The following is a 22,500-nucleotide window of genomic DNA, read 5'->3' on the forward strand; positions in this document are numbered from 1 at the left end:
GTCCTCTGTGAGATAGGAGCAAGGGAATGCACGAAAGAGCCACCTGGCTCACACAGGAGGGAGATTCAGCTGGCCTGTGGCTCTGTCCCACAGTCCTGGAATGACACTAAACTTGGTTCACCTGAAGATGAGCGTCTTGGCTAGACTCCATTCTGCTCACCCACCCTGGGCCTCCTGGGCTTTGAGAGAATTAGTTCTTCTAAATAAGGTGTTGTTGTTTTTTTCTCTCCCTAGCCTGGAAAGTTCAATTTTCCTCAGCGAGGAAGAAAGGTCATTCTTCAGAAGTGAGGCTCACTTCTCAGACGAGGATGCCCGGCGGCTCCTGTGCAGGACATCTGGCACAGATGTGTGTACCACATGCAGCCTGGGTAGGTACAGGTAGTGTGGCACCTCTGGTCTCTGTAAGCTATGGAGACAAGATTGTGCTGGCTAAGTCATTTTAACCTAGAGTCTTCCCTGAGCAGAAACTGGGATGAAGGATGTGGGCCAAATGCTTTGCAACTGGGTGGAACCCAGTGGTCTGGTCAAGGACACAGGTAACTGTCAGACTCTGCCCTCTCTGTCTGCCACCACTGTTTTGATATACTGTTGCCTTGGTCCCAAGAGAGTTGGACACTAGTCGGATGCTTCTGGTTCTTTCCAAGCTCCCCAGGGACCCACTCTTCTGCTCCCTTTCCAACTCTGCAGCCTCCCCCAGGCCATCCCCACAAAGAAGCAGTGAACATTCCCCTTGTGTTTGAGCATGCATGGGTTTTCTACATCTCAGTTGCCGGCACGTCAGATTAGAAGGCGGAAGTTAATGAGTGTCTTGACAGAGACAGGGGGGCATCATGAAAGGCAAAGACAAGGGGAGAGGGGGCTGTCAGAATTGCTGAGAAGTTCCTCCCAGGGCAGTGGGTAGAGGTCTTAGCCCTTGCTTATAGAAGTAGTAGAGGGGAGTTGAGGGAGGTGTTGCTATTTATTTTTAATAAAATAAATGGTAATTGGAAAGAAAAAATAAAGAAACCCCACCAGGGACCAGAGAAAGGCAAGCCAAGAGAATGTCCTCAGGGTCCGGTGCAGACACCCAGGCTTAGAATACAAAGACATCAGGGATTGGTGACACCAGAAAGTAATCCTGAGGCCCTGGGTGTTGAAGGAGCCCATCTCCTGTCACCAAGCACCAGATGCAGACACACTGGGCTCTCAGCTACTGCGGAGAGGGAGACCTGCAATCCCACTGTGATCTGACAGCACCCTTAACAGAACTAAGGCTGGTCCTTCTGCCTGTGCTGGTCAGATCCACTTCTCCCAGCCCCAGGCAGAACGGGCTCCATGGGTGTTGGTTGGCCTGGGCCTCTGGAATTCCAGGACCCAGAACTTTCAAAGGTAGTGCAATTCCTCTCCTGACAACACACCTTGAAGCTTTGCCTGCTACTGTAACTTCCTGTTCTTTACATGTCTTCTTCAGCTCTTTTTCCTCATTCGGTTGCTATGGCAATCCAGCAGGCAGTTAGTACTCGCCCAAGTAAGTGGGAATGAGGTTCAAATGCCACCGGGGTATTGGGGGGAGTTCCTCAAAAGGAACTCAACCCAGTTTGTCCTGTTGCTTTCTGTCTGCGCCTCTGCTTGCCATGAAGCTGACAAGGATCACAGGCGCCCTCAGTAGGAGTGTGGGGGGCATCAGAGGTAGACATGGGCTCCGTCCTTGCCTGGAGACATCTGGGAACGTGAGTTCTCTGGCCCTGGTCATTGTAGGTGCTGGTGACTACAGATCTTGCCTTCACATGGCTGTATGAGGCAGGACACAGGGCACAGGTAAAGGAGTGACTGTTGCCCTTTTCCCTTTCCTAGACTGGTTAGAAGAAGCTGAGGGAGAACAGCTGGAGCAACAAGGTAGGTGCTGCCCTGCGGGGCTGGGGTCCTCTTCTCATGACTGAGTCTCGGGTGTGAACTCAGGCTCACCAGGTGTGAACGCAAGACAGAGACGGCAGCATCTGAGGCCGTGGGCACTGGCCATCAAGTGTCTGCAGGGTCTGGGGGATGTGGGATGGGTGGCCTGGAGCTCCTCTATTGCAACTGTTGGAAGCTTTGGGAACTCAGACCTCTTCCTCAGCAGGGTCTCCCAAGAAGGCCGAGTCACTTCCCTCGCTCCAGCCCACACTGCTGTGGGCTCCTTTTCAAGACAGATGTAACTATCCAGATTCCCCACAGTGGGCCTGACTATACTACTAGGGGAGTGTAGTGGTTGGAGTTAGGGTTGGAGGGAGAGCCGCTTCTCCTAACTCAATCTTTGAGGTCCCTCTCTCTTAGGCTCCACCCCAAAATACCCTTTCCATCTTCCTCTCCAGTTACACCTTCCCCAGAGGCTCTAAACATGGGATCTAGAAATGTGAGCCCTTGAGGAGCCTGGATAACCCCCAGAAATGTACCCATCTGAGCTCAACTGGGATTCAAGGAAGAGGGCCAGGAGGAGGCTGGCACAGCTGGGAAGGGTCCCAGCCTCCTGCTCTGGGAGCAGTGAACAGAGGCAGATGTGCATTGGAACAGCTTTCTCCTGGGTGGCCCATCCTCTGCCCAGGTCCTGACAGAGACCCTAGGGCTCATCCATCTGTCTAGTCAGGAAGGCCTCTGTGGCTGGGGATTTCTAGACCAATCCAGTAGGCTCAGGTCTGTTGGAAGGCTTTACAGAATAGGAAAGATAGATTTAAAAAAAAATTAGTCTCTGGCTGGCCTCAAACATGACATGTAGTGAGGGAGGGTCTGAAGACTTGATTTTCCTTCTGTTTCCCACGAGCTGGGACCGTACGTGTGTGCTCCCACATCTGGCTTCAGATTGTCTGAAGCATATATTTTTTAAAAAAGATTTTGTTTTATGTGTGTGTTTGTCTGCATGTGTGTATCTGCATGACCTGTGTGCCCACTGTCTACAGAGGCCTGAAAAGGGCATTGGATGCGCAGTGGAACTGGTTGTGGGCTGCCCTGTGTGCAGGGAGCCAAGCCTCTGTCCTCTGGAAGAGCATGCTTTAACGTTCACACTTGAGAGCAAAGAGGCTGTTTAATCCCAAAGAAGGATTAATCCCAGAGCCTTTGTTCATCTGTTTCCTTCCAGATAACTCCATGTTAGGCCTGTGTTGTCTGTGTTGAAATACGTGTCTGCTTACTCTGCCCCGGTGGAGGAGTTTGGCTTTGGGTCTGCACCTGTCTGAGACTAAGGTCTCATTAGCAGCCAGTGGTAGATTGTGCTCAGTGGCCAATCTATAAACTGTCCCTGGGTCATTCCCCAAGGAGACTACTACCACTTTCCCATGAGACAGCTGAGGCCAATGACCACGACAAACATCCCTGTCATCATTGTCCATCTGCCTTCTGCCTTCATTTCATGTGTGTGTGTGTGTGTGTGTGTGTGTGTGTGTGTGTGTGTATGTGAGTATATGTGTATATGTGTGTATGTGTATGTATGTGTGTGTATATGTGTGTGAGTGTATGTGTATGTATGTGTGTGTGAGTGTGTGTATATGTGTATATGTGTGTATGTGTATGTATGTGTGTGTGAGTGTGTGTATATGTGTATATGTGTGTATGTGTATGTATGTGTGTGTATATGTGTGTGTATGTATGTGAGTGTATGTGTATGTATGTGTATGTGTGTGTGTATGTGTGTGTATGTGTGTGTGAGTGTATGTGTGTGTGAGTGTGTATATATGTGTATATGTGTGTGTATGTGTATGTATGTGTGTATATGTGTGTATATGTGTGAGTGTATGTGTATGTGTGTGTATGTGTGTGTGAGTGTATGTGTGTGTGAGTGTGTATATATGTGTATATGTGTGTATGTGTATGTATGTGTGTGTATATGTGTGTGTATGTGTGTGAGTGTATGTGTATGTATGTGTATGTGTGTGTGAGTGTATGTGTGTGTCAGTGTGTATATATGTGTATATGTGTGTATGTGTATGTATGTGTGTGTATATGTGTGTGTATGTGTGTGAGTGTATGTGTATGTATGTGTATGTGTGTGTATGTGTGTGTGAGTGTATGTGTGTGTGAGTGTGTATATATGTGTATATGTGTGTATGTGTATGTATGTGTGTATATGTGTGTGTATGTGTGTGAGTGTATGTGTATGTATGTGTGTGTGTATATGTGTATGTGTGTGTGTGTGTTGCTGAGTGCATGCTAGGTACCTTTTCTACCACTGAACTATGCTCCCCATATGTCTGCCCTCCATAGACACCGGGCACACAGGTCACACAGATAGGCATGATGCTTAACTTGGTCTGTTTTCTGCGGCAGCCTTTGAGTCCATGCTGACTAGTTGTGCCAATTGGCTGTCAGTGATTTCCTGGCTTCTAGAGTCTGAGGGTCCTGCAGAGTCATACTCCTGTGGTTGGACTGTGGGCCAGATGATTAGGTGGCTTTCAGTTCTTTCTAAAGAGAAACTGTCTGCAAGCCATCCCTCTGCTCCAACATTCAGGGTCTCAAAAACTCTGGGCAGGAAAGTTGACAGGAGGAATCAGGACTGACTGATTCAGACCTAGTGTTGTGGAATCAGAAAGTGTCATCCAGAAAGTGGGGCAGCAGGGACATGCAGCTAGTGGAACAGTGGGTGGGGGACACCACGCAGGTCAAGTTGGGACTCAGGTCTACAGCTGATCCAACTTGGCCTTCTGTTACTTCTAGAAATGTCTCTGCCTCACCTGAACCCAGAGCCACATGAGAGTCTGCACATGGTAAAGAACGTTTTAGAGAAGTGCAAGGCCTGCCCTGACCACCCTGAAGACCCTGTATCCTGGAGCCTTGGAGCGGTGTCCAGCAGAGTGAGTTCACCGGACCTTGAGGAGCCCCCCTTCTGCCTGGATCCTGACGATGACTGGACAGACCCTGAGCCTCCGGACTCACTGCTGCAGGTCCTGAGTGCCCCTGGTTATAGGGCCCAGTTCCGGAGCCTGTATGATATCTCACTTCCCTGCCTGAGCACCGCACTCTATAGCTTTGATGATGAAGAAGAGTTGGCTGAACGCTTGGCACAGGCCCGAGGAGTTGCCAAGAAAGTCGATTTGGGCATGGCCCTGGCAAGGCTCTGCCTCCTGCTGGGGCGGCTGTGTGCCCGAAAGCTCAAACTATCCCAGGCCCGGGTGTACTTTGAAGAGGCCCTGGGGGCTCTGGAGGGAAGTTTTGGGGACCTCTCCCTGGTGGCGGCCGTGTATAGCAGCTTGGCTACTGTGTACCTGAAGCAGAAGAACGGGGAGAAGTGTGTGCAGCTGGCACCCAAAGCCGCAGCGCTGCTCCTGGGAACGCCCGGCCACTCCTGCAGCACAGATGCCGAGCTCCTGAAGTACGCACTGCGCAGGGTCGTCTGTGGCCTCAGCCCACAGGCCGAGGCCCGGGCCTGCTTCCTGCTGGCCCGGCACTACACCCACCTCAAACAGCCTGAGGAGGCACTGCCATACTTGGAGAGACTGCTTCGCCTCAACAGGGATGTGGGGACCCCGCAGGCCTCGTGGCCTGAAGACTGTTACCTGCTTCTGGCGGACATCTATGGCCGGAAGTGCCTGCCGCACCTGGCATTGAGCTGCCTCAAGGTGTCCTCACTGTGGACAAGATGCTCTCTGGCTGGCTCCTTGAGGAGTGTGGACCTGGTACTCCAGAATGCTCCTGGGCCAAACAGCCAAAGGAGCACAGGTCATAGCCTTCCCTCCCAGATTGCTCACTACCTCAGACAGGCATTGGCCTCTCTGCCTCCCGGCACGGGACAGACACTGCGAGGGCCACTCTATGCCAGCCTGGCTCAATTGTACAGTTACCACCAGCAGTACGGCCAGGCCATAGCCTTCATGTCTCAGGCTGCAGAAGCTGACACTGCAGCTGGGGTCCACCCTGTCGTGGACCGCTTAGTGGCGCTCGCCTGGCTGCACCTGCTTTGTGGGAAAAGCTTAGTAGCCATGGACATCCTGAAGTGCGTCTCAGACGCGGCCGTGGCCAATAAGGACCAGGAATGTGTTATGATGAACATGGTGGCCATGGCCCTGAAGAGGATGGGCAGGACCCGGCAGGCTGCTGAAGGCTACTTCCGAGCTCTGCACATGGCCTACAGCCAGGGCCACCTGCAGAGCCAGGCAGTGGTCCTAGCTAACTTTGGGGCCCTGTGCCTGCAAGCTGGCGCACGCAGCTTGGCCCAGCACTACCTGCGGGAGGCCGTGGGGCTCTTCTCCCAGCTGCCCAGTGGCGTGTGTGGCCGTGACTTCACCCAGGTGCTCCTGTGGTTGGGCCAACTGTGTACGCGCCGGACCCTCCCCCAGCAGGCCAAGTGCTACTATGAGTGGGCCTTTCTGGTGGCTGTGGAGACGGACCATCTGGAGAGTAAGTACCGACCTTGTTCCCCCTCCACGCCTCCTCCTGGGGTCTACATGAGTCATGCCGGCTTCTGAGAAAGCAAGTCATTCCCTTCTCAGAACACCCTGGGGTGGGAGGCAGAGGACAGAGACTACCCACTGAGTAGTAGAAACCTGGAGATGTTCGCCATCACCTCTGAGGCATACTTCTTCCACCTCTTCCTGTGCTGGGCTGGATATGACATGGAGGATGCCTTGAGAGGACCTTACTGTAGGACAGTGGTTCTCAATCTGTGGGTCTCGACCCCTAGGGAGGGGTTGAAAGATCCTTCCACAGCGGTTGCCTGGGACCATCGCACAACAGATATTTACATTACAATTCACAACAGGAGTGAAATACAGTTGGGAGATAGGAACAAAAGTAAATTTGTGGTTGGGGGGGTCACCAAGACATGAGGAACTATATTAAAAGGTGGCAGCATTAGGAAGGTTGAGAACCACTATTCTAAGGACTCCACAACCCCTCCCTACTGCCCTATACTGAGATGGAGGTCATCCTAGACATAACACTGAGATTTGGGGCCCCACTGAGCTAACACGAGGCTCTGTGAGCTGGACCCCCAGTTCTGTCTTCTGCAGCCCTGACAACCTCACGTGGCCTCTTCATTAGAAGTCACCAGGGCTTCAGAGCTGATCAAATCCACCCACAAGGACCCCGTACAGGTGTTATCCAGGCCCAACCCAAGGGTGAGACCATGTTCTTGCTAGAGCCAGGAGGTGGACAGGAAACAGATGGCCAGGTCAGAACAGCCACACAGAGGGTTGTCATTGTGCTCACGGGCAGCTCTACTCCAGCCTGTGGCTTGGGGACACTTCTTTGACTAAAGATATGAGGAAAGGTTAGTCAAGAAGGGAGTGCTGGAGGAACTGAGGACAGAGCTGTTCCACCCATGCACCTTGCAGTATTGAATGCTAAGCCTCAGCTGGGGTCTAAGCATCCTTAGGAACCCTAGCCTATGGTTTATCCCTTTTCCTGAGAGGACCGGGGAGCCATCATTTCTATAGGACACTCATTGTGGCTGCCGAGATGGAGAGGAGGTGGGTGGAGGTGGGTCTGGCTTGAGTCTGTTCTCTAGAAGAGAACCTAACATACATTTGAGGTGTCATGAACATGATTTGTGTGGAGGGAGCCAGGGAGGAAATCCCCCAAGGATTGTGTGCAGAGTCCAGCAGGGAAGGCCTTGGCAGGATAGACTCTGGCATGAAAGGAACCCAGGAAACCTCAGGTTACATCCTGCCTCTGAGGGCCAGACTTTCACAGCCTCAGCAACCTGACCACGTAGCTACCCCAGCCCATCCCTGCCAGACCTCCTCGGATGCAAAGCTTCAGACTTAGAATCCGCTAAGGACCCAGCTATAGGTCTCTCTCCTCCGCTGGGGAGACTGAGGGATGCCCCAGGGCCACAGGCCAGCTCACCACTGGGTCAGTGTTGGTGCAGTGTGTGTTTCTGGAAAGTATTCTGGTGCGTTGATGGGCAGCTGTTCATGGTCATTTCCGTGAAGACTGCCAGCAACACACCCCTCATTTCTGGTTTTAGAAATTCACAACCTCTTTCCCCTGGCCAGTCCGATGGGAGGGTTATAATTCTGTCAGTCTTTTCAAAGCCCCAGACCTGGGCTTTGTGGGTTTCCTCTTACTACCTCTCAACAGCAACACAGTTGATCCTTTGTAGTTCATTAAGACAGAAGTTGGGGTTTGGAGTTTTTCTTCCTCCCTTCCCCTCCTCCCGTCTCCCACCCATCTCCCTCCCATTCCTTTCTCCAGTCTCACCTTCTCTTCTCTTTCTCTTCCCCCTCCCTTCCATGGCCATCAAAAGCACTCAAAGCTATCAGTTTCCCCCTCAGCGCTGCTTTCAACATCCCTCAAGTTTCTATCACCATCATTATCGTCATCACCATCACCACCACCACCACCACCTCCCCCCCCCTCCTCCTCCTGTGTCTTCGTGTATATCTGTGTACCACATGTGTGCCTGGTGCCAGCAGAGGTGTCAGATCCCCACGTTAGATGCCCTAGGCCTGGAGTTACAGATGGTTGTGAGATACCATGTGGATGCTGGGAATCAATCCCTGGTCTCCTGTCAGAGAAGCCAGTGCTCTTGACCTTTGAGCCATGTCTCTAACCCAGGCATCCCTTAAACTTCTATGCTTCTGTTTCCTTTGTGTCTCTACCTCTAACCTCTGGCTATTCAGAAATGGGCAGCTTAGCTTTCATATCTCCATGAACTTACCAAACTTTCTACTGTTACTGATTTCTGTTTGTCCATCTGTTTGGTTGTCAGGAGTAAACAAACTATCCTAGGGCCATACACATGCTAGATAAACACTCTAGATAAACACTTTCTGTATTCCCAGTCTTTGAGATAAGACCTCACTAGTTGTACTACCTGGCCTTGAACTCACCCTATAGTTTTATTTTGCTCCCGTATAGCCAAAGAACACATTCCCTATGACTTCTGTCCTTTTGCATTTCCTGAGACTTGGTCAGTGGTCTGGAGCGTGTCTTTAGAGACTGCCCTATGAGCCCTTGAGAAGACCTGAACTCTCAAGATCTAGTCTGCTTATGGCACGGCTAAGCCATCTGCCTTTGTGTTGATTTCCAAGTTGTCTTGACAGTTGGGGATGCCCTCTGGCTCCCAGCCCCTGGCTTTGGGATAGTCCAGTGAGCCATGGCTTGGAGGCTTGCCTCCCGGGTGGAGCACAGACTTATGGGCGGAGCACAGCCTGATGTAGGATGAATCCATTGTCCTATATGGCAGAAAGATGCTGGCTATGGGCTGTGTGTGTCCAACTCTATTGAGCTGCCAGGGTGGAGATAGGAAGAGTGTGTTAAGACAAAAACAAAAGGGGTAGGTTGGGCCACAGCCTGGGCAGGACCTTCCCCTGGACCAGCTGAACTGATCCACACTATCTACACACTTCTCCCACATGTCAGTTGATGAGACCTCATGGTGTACTACTCTATAGACCATATAGCCTAGCTCTGAGCTTGGGATCCCCATTTTTTGAGGACCCTGCTCAGAAGTGAAGAAGAAGGAGTCATACAGTGGGGCCTTCAATCCTTCTACACAGAGGCACTGGGGTGCCTCAAAGGTGATTGAATCAGGAGGGTAACACATCCTCCCTGTGTCCCCACCCAGGTCAGTTACAGGCGGTGCAAAAGCTGTGCCACTTCTACAGTAAGGTCATGCCCAACGAGGTGCGATGTGTCATCTACCATGAGTTCCAACTGGCTCTGGCACGCAAGACCGCTGACAAGGTGCTGGAGGGGCAGCTCCTGGAGGCCATCAGTCAGCTCTACCTGTCGCTGGGCACTGAGCGGTAAGAGCAGTGGTGTTGGGGGCACAGAAACCCTGGGGAGTCCCTCCCCTCAGAACCAGCCAAGCCCCAATTCTCCAGGGCTAAAAATCATTCCATTCATTGTCTGTGACATAGCAGTCCCAACATGATCCCCGCTCTGATGGGGTCCCACCCTCCTATCCTTTTTTCCTCAGTTAAACAAGGGTCATCAGTCCAGCCATTTCAAACCACTCATGCCATGCTTGTTGTTGAGATGACCCCCCTACCTGCCCCTAATCTTTAGTTGTCAGCCTGGGGCCAGTTGAGTGTCCTTCACCCACCAGATGTCCAATGGTGGCCACATGTTCTTCAGGCGTCTCACCACAGAGGGCAGAGCCAACTTACCCTGGAGCCGGGTCTCAGGGTCATGTTTGAGGTGTGACCTATACTGAGGTTCTGGCTAGCCTGCCAATTGGTAAAAATCCTCAACAGGACACCTCCCCTAAGGCAGGGGCACTGGAGCACGGAAGACCCTGATAGGAAACAGGAGAGACCCTGTGCTAGCACAGAACTCACAGCGGGAACAGTGGTCTGGAGCCAGGCTTCTTGGATATGTCCCTGGGCTGCTGTGCATCTCCCTGGAAGCGTGTTGAAGGTGCTCAGCCCCACTCAGGCCTCAGGGACAGCCACTGCTGAGAGGGGTCCTGGGTAACACTGCAGTATATACAAATTTGAGAAGCCCTGGCCTAGGATCTGAGTTCTGACGTAAGTCAATGTCTCCCAGAGAAGACAGACTGTCTATTAGTTAGGGTTTCTACACCACGACCAGAAATAACTTGAAGGGAGAGAGGGTTTATTTTCATTTCCATATCATGGCCCATCACTGAGAAACGTAATGGCAGGAACTCAAAATACAGCAGGAAGCTAGAAGCAGGGGCTGATGCAGAGGCCATGGAGGATGCTGCTTGCTGGCTTGCTCTCCATGCCTTGCTCAATCTGCTTTCTTCTCCAGCCAGGACCACTAGCCTAGAAGTAGCTCTGCTGACAGTAAGTTGGCCCTCACATGTCAATCAAGAAAACGCACTGTGGGCTTGCCCACAGTCCAGTCTGGTGGGGACATTTTTTTTTTCAAATGAGACCCTCTTTTCCCAAATGACTCTAGCTTATGTCAGGTTGACACACAGCTAGCCATTGCTAGCTGGATTCAGCATGCTAGGGGTAATAGCACATAGAGAGCCCCTTACACATAGCTGTCTGTCTTCCCTCTGAAGAATTCCCCTGTCTTCCCATGCTGTGACCGGGTGCCTGGGGCAGGACACGATGCTGCCCACAGAGGATTCCTTCAGGTCCTGACCTTCCAGACCATTCTGTAGGCAGATCCTGTTCTGATGCCTATGTCTGACCCCAGGGCCTACAAGTCGGCTCTGGATTACACTAAACGGAGCCTGGGGATTTTCATCGACCTGCAGCAGAAGGAGAAGGAGGCACGCGCCTGGCTGCAGGCAGGGAAGATCTACTATATCCTCCGTCAGAATGAGCTGGTGGACTTGTACATCCAGGTGCGTTCAGTGCTGGCAGGATGCACTGGCTCCCTCCCTCACCACCCAGCCCACCCATCTACCCACCCACTGCCCTGTGCTCACCTGCTCATCTACCTAACTGTCCACTCACCTACCCCACCCGCCCAACTACCCACTCACCCATTCATCTGCCCTCTGACCTATCTACTCACTCACCCATCCACCCACCAATCCATCCATCTACTCACCCATCCATCCTTTCAGCCACCTACCCGCTTATCCATTCATCACATCTCCCTGTTTACCCACACATTCCTCTGTCCACCCACTCATCTGTGCACCCCCCTCCACCCATATATCTACCCACTTATCCTTCTCACCCGCCCATCACTGCTGAGTACCCCTATTCAGTTCCTTCCCACTCTGACTCCCTCAGTTTCCCCCCATGCCCAGCCTCTCTGATAACCATTGAACTCCCTGGGCAGAAGGTGTCCCCCCCACCCCACCCCCCGTGTAATACCCGCCTCTTATTGGTACATAGCTAGTGCTCAGTGTATGTGAGAATGCCATGTCCACTAAGTTTGCACACAGAAGAGCTTGCTTCAGCAGCTCATGGTATGCTTACTTCAAAACATGTTTATCACAGAAGTTGTGATGCTTCCCAAACACAGTGAGATCTGGACAGACAAGGAGCACAGGAGCGGCATGGTGAACTGAGGATCTAGGAGCCAGGAGCCCAGGGCTCAAAGAGCAATGGGAGGGCCGGCTGAGCCAGAGATCCAGTAGCTTTGAGTCAGGGTGGGGAGCTAGCGCCATCTACTGGACGAGAACATTAAGGTCCAGCCTAGAAGCTGGAGTGTGGGTGTATTTATTACCTCACAGATGTTTGTTGGACTCCTACTGTATACCAGGTATTGCAGGCATCCCTGGACACAGCAGAGAAGTCACAGCCTCAGGCCCTGTCTTGTGGTACTGACAGGAGAGAAGTGGGTATGGATGGGTCAGGATGCAATAGGATATGGTGGGAGACACAGGAAGGGCAGCCAGCTTTGAACATAGCGGGCAGGCCAGAAGCCAGGCCTGAGTTCTTCCCTGCTCATCTGGGCAGTCCACACCTACTCAGCTCTGGGGATGCCGCTGAACTGGTGCTTCTAAGCTCTCTGGTCCTGAAAGCTCTTCTCCTCAGAGCCACAAGCCCATAGGGACAGGAGGAAGGTCAGTGTCTCCAAGTGTAAGACCACACATCTCAGATACAGCCTCTCTGGAAGGTAAGTCTCCAGAGAACTTCTGATTCTTACAGGTGGCACAGAATGCAGCCCTGTATACCGGGGACCCTAAGCTGGGGCTGGAACTGTTTGAGGCAGCTGGGGACATCTTCTTCAATGGGACCTGGGAGCGGGAGAAAGCTGTGTCCTTCTACCGGGTGAGTGACCACTGTATGTTGGAGTAACCCAGCTCCTAGCCTGGGGTGTCAGGATAGAACCAACCTCTGTCCCATGGGAAGACCATACAAAGGGAGATGAAAGTTCCTTGCACACATGTGGGCTCAGGAGGTATTTTGCATGGTGGGCACTGCAGAAGTCTAACCTCAATGTATGGACAGGACCGGGCACTGCCCCTGGCTGTGACTGTAGGAGACCAAGAAGTGGAGCTGCGCCTGTGCAACAAGCTGGTGGCCCTGCTGTCTGCACTGGAGGCACCCCAGGAGGGCCTAGAGTTCGCCCATGAGGCCCTAGCACTCAGCATCACCCTAGGTGAGTCCTCAGCCCTGTGCCCTGCTCTGCACCCCATCCTACTAGACCTCCAGTCCCAGGTCTGCAGAGTAGACATTGCTTGGCTTCTCCCACCTCCTGTAGAGGCTGACTGAGGCCCACACCAGCTCTGCTGAGCCGGCAGTGCCTGGCCACAGCTGATCCCAGAGCTGGCAGGGACTTGAGGAGAGAGAGCAAAGCTCATAGGCTTTCTCTGCTTCTTTCTCTGGCTGGACCACATGCGGGCTGGCTTGTCCTGCTCGTCACACAGGTGGACTTGTGTATGCTGTCTCTCTCCCACCTCCCTTTCCCACCTCTTCTGTCCTCACCCACTGTCTGCAGCCTGTTGCTTAATGTCAGGTTACCTTCTGTCCAGCACTAATCACTGACCGGGAGTGTCTCTGTTCCTCCTGGGACAGAGCCCTGAGTGGGCTGGCTGGGGCCTCAGGCCTGAAGGCGATGTGCAACTGGATTCAAAGTGCTGCGTATACAGGCTCCTTGATGGGCACTCGAGCCCACCTCTGCAGGTTGCCCGTGCAGGGGAAAGCCTAGAGCTTTGGTGAGCATGGCTACAGCCTACAAGGCAGCAGCCACAGCCAGTCCCCGTGTGAACCCTGGTGCCTGAGAATGCACAGATCATGGGCTTAGCTGAAGGCATCGCCAGGCAACTCCATGCAGACAGGAAGTGGGGTGTATGAGCCTGCAGCTTTGCAGATCTGGAAGTAGAAGGAAGACAATTTATGGATGAGAGAGCGTGTCCGGGTCAGGAAAGGACTGGCTAGAGTTGCCTGGGCTAAGTCTGTGAACGGCTGTGTCGCCTGGTGCTGTATTTGCGTGCTCCTGATTAGCTCACGCCCTGCTGGGTGGTGTCCTCACACCTGCCCCTCTACCTGCACCCCTAGGTGACCGGCTGAATGAGCGAGTGGCCTACCACAGGCTAGCCACCCTGCACCACCGGCTGGGCCACGGGGAACTGGCCGAGCACTTCTTCCTGAAGGCTCTGTCGCTCTGCACCTCGCCCCTGGAATTTGATGAGGAGACCCTGTACTATGTGAAGGTCTACCTGGTACTGGGTGACATCATCTTCTATGAGCTGAAGGTGGGCAAAAGGGGTAGGGGCTCAGCCTGAGGTAGAGTCATTGCTCCGCCTGAGTGGGTGGGGTCTACACTATAGTCATTGCCTCCCAGGAAAGGCCTCCATTCTCCTGGAGCAAGACCTAGATGTGAGAAGCCAGAGAGGACAGCAGACAGGGCTACCCTCTTGGTCCTCTCATGTAACACAGGGTACCATATACCAGCAGTGGGAAAGTCATTAGGGAGCTTCCTGAGTGTGGTGATTCTCCCAAAAGAATGTGAAAAGACAAGGACATGTATAAACATTGACCACTCACATTGCAGAATACAGTCCATACCACAGTACCTCTTCCAGGAAACCCACCTTTCTCCACAGTTCCTTACTGGAATTCTGTGGCATTGCTTTTCCTGGGAGGGATGGGTGGAAATAATACCATCCTGCCTCACAGTGAAGGAAACTGAGGTTCAAGAAGGGGTATGCTGACCCCAGGCTACCTCTCTGAATCCTTGCTGGTCACAACTCAGGCACATGTGTGACTCCAAGCTGCCACACAGGTGCATACAGAGGCACACACATTGGCTGTCCTTCCCACATAGCTGAATGCCCTCTCCTCAAGAACGTCTACCCACTGAGGTGCTGGTTATCTCCCATGCTTCCTCACATTCCAAGAGTTAGCCAGGGAGGGGTGGCCTTGAGCCCAAGGCGAAGAGTACCCACCATCTGCGGTATGTGTCCCACTCTGTTCTTGGGTCCTAGCTCTGTGGGGCTGGTACAAAGAAGACGTTGTTAGATCTTGGGCTTTGTTGCTAGCTGAGAGGGCTGTCCCAGATGTGACAGGGGAAGCAGGCTAGGTGGGGGTCTCAGGAAGCCCCTTAGTCACTCTTGTGAGAAAAGACCTCTGAATAAGCTAAGGCAGGAGGCAGCTGTGGGATGTGTCCAGGGGCCACTGGAGGTGAGGCAAGGTGAGATACAGACAGCAGAGAGGCTCAGGAGAGAAGAAGCAGAGTCCATGACAGGTTGAGGCCTTAGGCTCTGGGATCTGGGAGGAAGAAGGGAACTTCAGGAAAGGGACATGGATGTGTGCACAGGAAGGACCTGAGGGGTAGCCATAATGCTGTTCCAGGTCACCTGGGTCTTTGGATCACACTTGGGTTGGGCTTGGAGCTTCTCTGAGCCAGCACATGAGCTGTGTACCCTTAGTGGTGACAGATTTTTAAAAAACCAATGTCCAGCTGGGCGGCTGCGGTACAAACCTTTGATCCTAGCTCTCAGGAGACAAAAATCAGGCAGATCTCTGAGTTCAAGGCCAGCCTGATCTACAGAGTGAGTTCCAGGACCGCCAGGGCTACACAGAAAAACCCTGCCCCCCCAAAAAAAAAACCAAAAGAACAAAACCAACAACAACGGAAGGTGTCCAAACACAAGGACTAGGAAGCTCCAGTCATGTTGGGGAAAGAGGCTAAGGTGTGCTTGTGACAGAACAAGAAGGGATATCCCAATAGTGTCCTGATGTGGCCCCGTTGGTCAGCCATCATGGTAGGGAGTGCCTGAGAGGGAGCCTGGGATCATGTGGCCCTTGGGGATCACTTAAGGTATTTCCATCCCAACCCCTGCCCGTTATGGGTAGATATATCAGAGTGCCCCGGGATGGTGTAGCCCATCCCAGCACCCCACACTCCGGGCATCCCCACACTCCAGTGAGTTGGCTTAGCACAAACACATGTACCCACAGGACCCCTTCGATGCAGCTGGGTATTACCAGCTGGCTCTGGCAGCAGCCGTGGACCTGGGCCACAAGAAGGCTCAGTTGAAGATCTATACACGCCTGGCTACCATCTACCACAACTTCCTCATGGACCGAGAAATGTCCCTCTTCTTCTACCAAAAAGCAAGGACCTTTGCCTCAGAACTGAATCTCCGCAGGACCAACCTGGTACCCCAGCACTTCTGTAGCCGGGCACCCTGGTTGGCCCCTGGCTACCCATCCTGACAACCTGAGAAGGGGCACGTACAACGGGACTCTTCCTCTTCTTGGGGTATGGGCAACCTATTGTTATTATTATTATTCTTTTGCTGAGGGTTGGGGGTAACTGAAGGACCAAACAGTAGTAAATATTTTTCAGCAACTGTGGCCCTAACTCATCCTTTTTCTGGACCCACACCGCAGCCTAGCCCCACCTTGTCTGCAGTGAGGACTGCTCTCAGCAGGTGTCAGCAAGGCCTCCTGCAGGCTCTCTCACGGTGTGGTCTTGGGCAATCACTTACCTCAGTCCTCCATCCCCTTGCCTATCAAAAGGTAAGGTGTTGGGAGTCCCTCAGCAGGACCTAAGGTGACCTCTCCTCCTCTCTACTCACTCATGTATATGACACAAGCCTGCATCGTTCATCCTCACAGTACCTGCCTGAGAGGAGTTCAGGACATGATGGCCTCCGTGGGCAGTAGGAGATGTGGGGACTCAGATTATCCATTACCACACAGCAGGGAGGAATTGAGGCCCAGAGCCTACCAAGTAGAGTGACCTCCCTGCCAGCCTGCCTGGAAGGACGTGGCACCTTACACCTTGAGAGCCGCTTGGGAACCTCTTCATCCCTGATGGTGTCAGGATAGCCACAGGCCTGGTAAATGTGGTGGCCTCATGGCCACCCTCTCCAGCCCTGAGATTGCCTGCTCTCCTCTGGCCTCTGCTGTCACCTAGTCCCCAAGCCCAGGAAATGTGATTCAGATAATTCCTTTATTAAGCAGGGACACCATGGCAAGGGGAAGGCGGGGCTGTAAGTGACCTGCAGTGCTCCAAGCCCCTCCTCCTTCAGTCATGTTTCAATAAGTACAATTTCTCCCGTTAATGGTTTCTGATGACACTGAATGTCACAGTGTCCTGAAGCCCCCATGTATCCTAAAACACTGTACTCTCCCCAAGTCCCCCTTTAAAATGAATACTGCAGGCAGGAACTGGGGTGTCCACTCCATACAACCTTACTGAAAACCAAGGAGTCTTGTTCTCCTTTCAAACCCCTCCCGAAGCAGATGCTTCTCCCTGTCTCCCCACCAGGGATCAGCAGAGAACTTTCCAAAACTAGTTCCTCCCCTACCCAGGCCCTTTGCCAGCTGCTGACAGACAGCATTCTTGGGTGCGTTGGGTCACGGGGGAGGGGTGCTGAAGAGAAAAGGTAGTGGTGACCTACTCTGGGTTCAGTGAGGGTTGTCATGGTAACTAAGGGCACTTGGGTGAGGTCATCCATCACTTGCCTGCCAGTCTGCAAGTTATCAGCCGCTAGGTGTCCTCAGCTGCCAGCTAACTTAGTCTGCAGGGCCTTTGGGGTTAGATCTCTCTGAACTCAGGTAGGTCAGCTCTGAAACAAAGGGGCTGCCTTGGGACTGAGGCAAGACTTGCTCGAGGTGAGGTGCTCTGAGAGCTTTACGGTGCTCCCTGGGCTGGCCCTGCTACAATGCTGTTTCCTTTTAGGATGCTCATGAGCCCAGGGCGTCCCAACAGCCATACCATGCTGTACCAAGGTTACCAAGGTTAAGTAACAAAGGACACTATCTTAACCTCTCAGACCATCTGTCCCATTGTCTGTAACTAAAGAAGCCCAACCTTGAGTTTCTGCGAATGACAGGAGGAAGACAACATGGGGACAGGGCTGCCTGCAGAATCTCTGCTAAGGCAGGAGTGGGTGGTGGAGGCTGGGGCCTGGGGCACTCCTTACTGCTGTCCCAGTAGCATGGGTCTAGGAACCCTGTGGCCTGTTTGAAGGCTGCAGCAGCCTGCAGGCCCACTGCTCGGAAGCCAGGCCTAGTGTCTCCCATGTCAACCTTCTGTCACACATGGCCTGACTTTGAGGCCATGAGCCCCACCCCAGTAAGGCTGTATCCACTCTCTTGGGAGCACAGTTACTCTGCATCAGTTTTGTCCCAGGACAGATAGATGCAGGTGTGGAGGGAGCTGAGGAGCTTGGGGTCAGGATCACAGTGTGATCTTCAGTGTGAATTGGGCCAGAGCTTCAGGTTGCTTTAGTGGGCAAACAGCATCCATTCAGCCCTTCTCTGCCCACTGTGACATCTCTACAAAGCCAGTCCTTCTGGTCACACTAGGGTTGACAGCCTGTGTCCTACGGAGGCTTATATTTCTAGAGAGCTGAGGCATTGGCTCCTGGAGGTCAAGGATGCCTCTGTGACCCGGTCAGCAGGGTGAGAACATCTCTGTGGAGACCTATCAGCCTGGCAGACTCACTGGGAAGGGGAGCTTCCTCTGTCTGCAGACTGAGACAGGCTTGCCCTAGGAGGATGATAGTGGGTATTGACTCCTCAGTTGGCCGTGTTTCCCCATTCCCAGAACTGCCACAGCTCCTCTCACTTTCCCATCATGCCTGCCTCAGGGGGGCTGGAAAGGACCAATGAACTCACTCTAGACCAGAGCCCAGCATAAAGGCCCCACCAAGCAGTCATATTCAGAGATGACTGTAGACACACCCATTCCCGGCATGGCCTATGTTAGGGCCAAGAGAGGCTAGTCTAGCCCTGACCTCAGCAGTTGAGGACTGCCTTTCTCCTCTAGCAGATAGGGATCAGAGACTCTGGGGGGACAGATCAAGCAAGCATCAGAGGGGACTCAGTTCCACATTGGCTCTCAGCCATCAACAGCAATTCAGCCACCTGAGCTGAGAATTCTACCATTGCCGGCAGGGGCAGCAGAAAAATCTGCTTAGGCCAAATCGGGTTCAGTCACCCCACCTCCCAGCAGTGCCACCTTGGGAACCGTGGCATCAGCATGTAGGTCTTTTGGGGTGCAGCAACATCCAATTTAAGTGACTGACTCTAAGCAAGTCAGCCTCTCCTGGATCCTGGTCTATCTCTGGAACACTGAGGCCTATCTCAGACATGATCATGAGAACCATAGGAGGGTGTGTCACCACCAATAGCTGTACTCCTGTCACGCTGTCATGTGTATTTTACTGCAAAAAGCTTAATGGAGACGCCACCACGCAGGGCCGCTCATGCTCCTGGGCTTATGAGCTCCTACCTACCCCACATGATCTCACGCCAATAGCTCCTTCACAAAGGAGCTTGCCTTGCTTTCTACCCCTCTTGTTAGTTTCTTACTCCTGAACAGCCCATAGCAGCAGTCACAGGGGGCTGTCTGCACACTGCTTTCCTGCACCTTCTCTCACTTAGGCTTCAGGTGGGTCTCCAGTACCATCTGCGCTGGCCATCATAGACCTGCTCAGAGGAGCCCAATCTTTTGCAGGAGCAATCTGTGAGCAGGTCAGGAGGCTCCCAGAGGCAGAGGATGAGGGACGTTCCAGTTATGGTGGGGAACAGGCCCTGGGAGCTCAGGAGGGAGGTGGGTGGGAAGGGCAGAACATTCTAGCACGAGCTCCAGTGCCATGGCCACAGCAAACCTGAGCACTTGTGAGGCCAAGGGGCTGTGTGGTACACACCGGCTCTCGAGGGGTCCCTGTCTCCTTTCAGTCACACCATGTTCAGTGTGTGGGGTGGAGGGGTGTCTCCCTGTTCCTCACTCCAACAAGGAGTGGAATAGCCACTTGAATAACCCAGACCATCATCCACCTGGGAGTCTGCCTTGCTCTCAATGACAGCCTTGGTGAGGATCTCATTGGCAAGCTAATAGTTGGTACCCTGGCATCTCCAGGGTCACTCTGGCTCTCTGGCGGGGTGACTCCAAGCAGAGGGGTAGAAGGAGGATGTTAAAGCAGGGATGGGGAAGTGGGGCAGGGTAGAGGCAGCCGAGCTAGGGTGGTGCAAGCTTGTCAGGGAGGTAATGAGTGACTCACAGACACTGCGAAGGGGTGGGTTCCATATCACAGTGGGGGATGGGGTGTGGCTTGGAGGGGCTATTCCCTTTGCAGAGTTCATAGGATCCTGTAGGTCTCAGGCACAGGCAGTGTCTGAAACAGATTTCCCTTTGGCAGATGCCTCAAGGCACCTCCCTCTCTTCACCCCTGCACCTTGAGCTGCTGTGTGCCCACAATCACACAGGACCAGGATCCACTGAGTCATGGGGGAGCCACTGTGTCCCCTGTGTGCCCCCAGGGTCTTGTGTCACCATCTGATATTTGTATGGAGGGCCTCCTCTGGCTCTGAGTATGGTCGCAGCCTCTTGAGGACAGTGTGGTACTCTGTATTCCTCAGCTCCCTCCTCTGAGACTTCAGAAAGACCCAGGGAGCAATGTGTCACCAGGCAGTTCTGAGGACCCGGCCAAACAGGGTCCCTTGCAACCAGCAGCGTCCAGCTCACCCACTAAATTGTCAGTCCCTTGCATGATGGGATGAGTCCAATGCTGATAAGGGCATGATCAAAGTATACATTGAAACCCAAATAGATCAGACAAGGGAACCCAGAGGTTTCCTCTCAAGTCCTTTCTCAGTGTCACAGGCTCAGATGACGGGTTCAAAAGGGAAGGATGAAGTAAATGCTGTCAGAGAAGCTGTGTGGCAGACTCCTATGCTTTCCCCTAAACCCAGCTCCAACATTCCATCTTCTACGAAGCCTCCTCTGCCTGGCACACGCAGTCAAAGCGCCTCCCGTCTCTTAGCAGATACATATCTGTCCAGCTCTGTGCAGTCAGCCTCACCAAACACCTTCTACAGAGGACAGCAGTCACACAGCTGTGGCTGCCCAGCCTCTGACCATAGAGGTCCCACATCAGAGGGGACCAGTCCACTTCTCTTCACCAGCAGCTAGTCATGGCTGGGGCCCTAGGGAGTTCTCCACTGCCCCTTACAGACTTCCCAAGCTCTGATTCCCAGGCTCCGTGCAGCTGCCCCCCGCCCTGCGTGTCTTCCACCAATCACACCAATGTTTGACCTGAGCTGCTCAGGCTCCTGGTTGAACTTCCTGCATCTATCTAAGGGTGCAGAGTGGGCGCTCACACGAGCGTGTGTGTGTGTGTGTGTGTGTGTGTGTGTGTGTGTGTGTGTGTGTACACCTGTGTGTACACCTGTGCGTATGCATGTGCATTTTCTTCCTCTCTGACCCTCCCCTGATTATTTAGGCCCTCTGCTGACCCCAGCCACCTGCTTCTTTTCTCTGTTTAAATACCCACAATATTCTTCTGTGTGAGAAACCCACCTTGCCTAGGGTGGCTGCTGTGACCCAGTTCTGTGATCCGAATGGCTGATAAACAACAGGCCCTGGCTTCTGTCTGTCTGTAGGGCAAGGTGCCATGAGCAAGGCTTTCTGTCCCACATCCTTTACTCTCTAGACCTGCTCCAATCCCAAACACCCTTCCTGTTTGGTACCCTCAATTGAAGGGGTCAGGATTTCAACAGACAATTTGAAGCTTTGCCTGTCAGCCCCATAACCAGGGTCCTCCATATTGAACCATGACGCCAAGATCAATTCCTTCTGACCAGTCATGGCAGCCACATGAACGAACACCAGCCATTCTCTCTACCTGACACACAAGAGGGAGATAATTCTCAACCTCCATAAGGCTTTTCATACAGTCACAAGCTCTCCAGTCACAAGGTTGTGTGGGCCAACACATCCTTGACAATTTGTAGAATGACCAGACACTCGGCACGTGGCCAGGCAGGCTGCCTTCCTCTCTGAGCCTTTGGTTACTTACCTGCAAAATCCCAGTCTGTGAACAGAAGTATATTCCAAAAGCGTACAGCACTCTCTGAGGGCTCCAGATGGGCCTGGCCTAAGGTCATCGTACGTCACTTTCTAGCAGTTCAGGGAAAGTAAGTTCCCAGTCTGTTGACAAAGCCGGGTTCGGCCTGAGAGTCTGTCTGGGGTTTTGTACAATGACCGAAATGCTGATGCAATGTGGAAGATATAACCCTTCCACTTAGACAAACAGCAGGGCATGGGGTGCACAGAGTAAGCCACAGAAGAAGCTGCAGCCCAGGGAGGGCTTCAAACGCATTGGATATTTTAGATGTTCCCACCTCCCTGGAGACCTCAGGCTCTTGGTTCTGTTTACATATCCCCCTCCCAGGACTCAGGAAGTGCTTGAGGGAGTCAGGAGTGAATGGATAGAGGAGCAAGCAGGCAAGGGATTCCAGACCGAGCCAGTAACTTCTGGCTGACCGTGGGTCTCAGGGCGTGCCTGCAGAATGGGCTTCGAGAAGGGATTGATTAAGCGGCTGCCAGATGGAAGGGTTTGGAGCGTGAGTACGCGCAGACCAGGCGTCAGGAGGGAGGGTAGGAGTCATGCTGATGGAGTAGCAGGAGTTTCCCTGGTCTTCTTTTCTGAACCCGTGGTCATGGCCTGGGCGTGTGTCTGTCCAGCACCACGATCAGGAGTAGAGAGATAAAATGTCAAAATTCTTTTCAAGGGCACATCCAATGTGTCGAGGACGCATCAAGATGGCACCTACAGGAAGTAAATAGGCAGAGAAATGAGGGGCATAAAGACTTTATGTTCGCTGACTGGTGACAACCCCTCCCCATTTGCTCTAGTCAGGGAGCCTCCTCCCTGCTGACCTTGCTCAGCCTGGGAGAACTCTGGGGCAGGCAGGACAAACACCAAGC

General features: G+C 53.0%; 1 protein-coding gene across 24 annotated transcripts in view; it reads left to right on the top strand.

The window, feature by feature from the left end:
• The window catches only part of Sh3tc1 (SH3 domain and tetratricopeptide repeats 1), a 44,298-nt gene extending 28,172 nt beyond the window's left edge, over window positions 1-16,126 (top strand). For 22 of the 24 annotated variants that reach the window (XM_087583151.1, XM_087583165.1, XM_087583157.1 and 19 more), the window contains 9 exons: window positions 235-368; window positions 1,834-1,875; window positions 4,663-6,342; window positions 9,515-9,695; window positions 11,062-11,212; window positions 12,474-12,596; window positions 12,777-12,927; window positions 13,827-14,023; window positions 15,732-16,125. In XM_087583151.1, the coding sequence (XP_087439277.1) occupies window positions 235-368; window positions 1,834-1,875; window positions 4,663-6,342; window positions 9,515-9,695; window positions 11,062-11,212; window positions 12,474-12,596; window positions 12,777-12,927; window positions 13,827-14,023; window positions 15,732-15,989 (2,917 nt within the window). In that variant the 3' untranslated portion in view covers window positions 15,990-16,125. 24 annotated transcript variants of the gene reach the window in all.
• Window positions 16,127-22,500: the final 6,374 nt, after the last annotated feature.

This window comes from Rattus norvegicus, chromosome 14 (assembly GCF_021556685.1).
Source record: "Rattus norvegicus strain SHRSP/BbbUtx chromosome 14, alternate assembly SHRSP_T2T, whole genome shotgun sequence".
Classification (NCBI taxonomy): domain Eukaryota; kingdom Metazoa; phylum Chordata; class Mammalia; order Rodentia; family Muridae; genus Rattus; species Rattus norvegicus.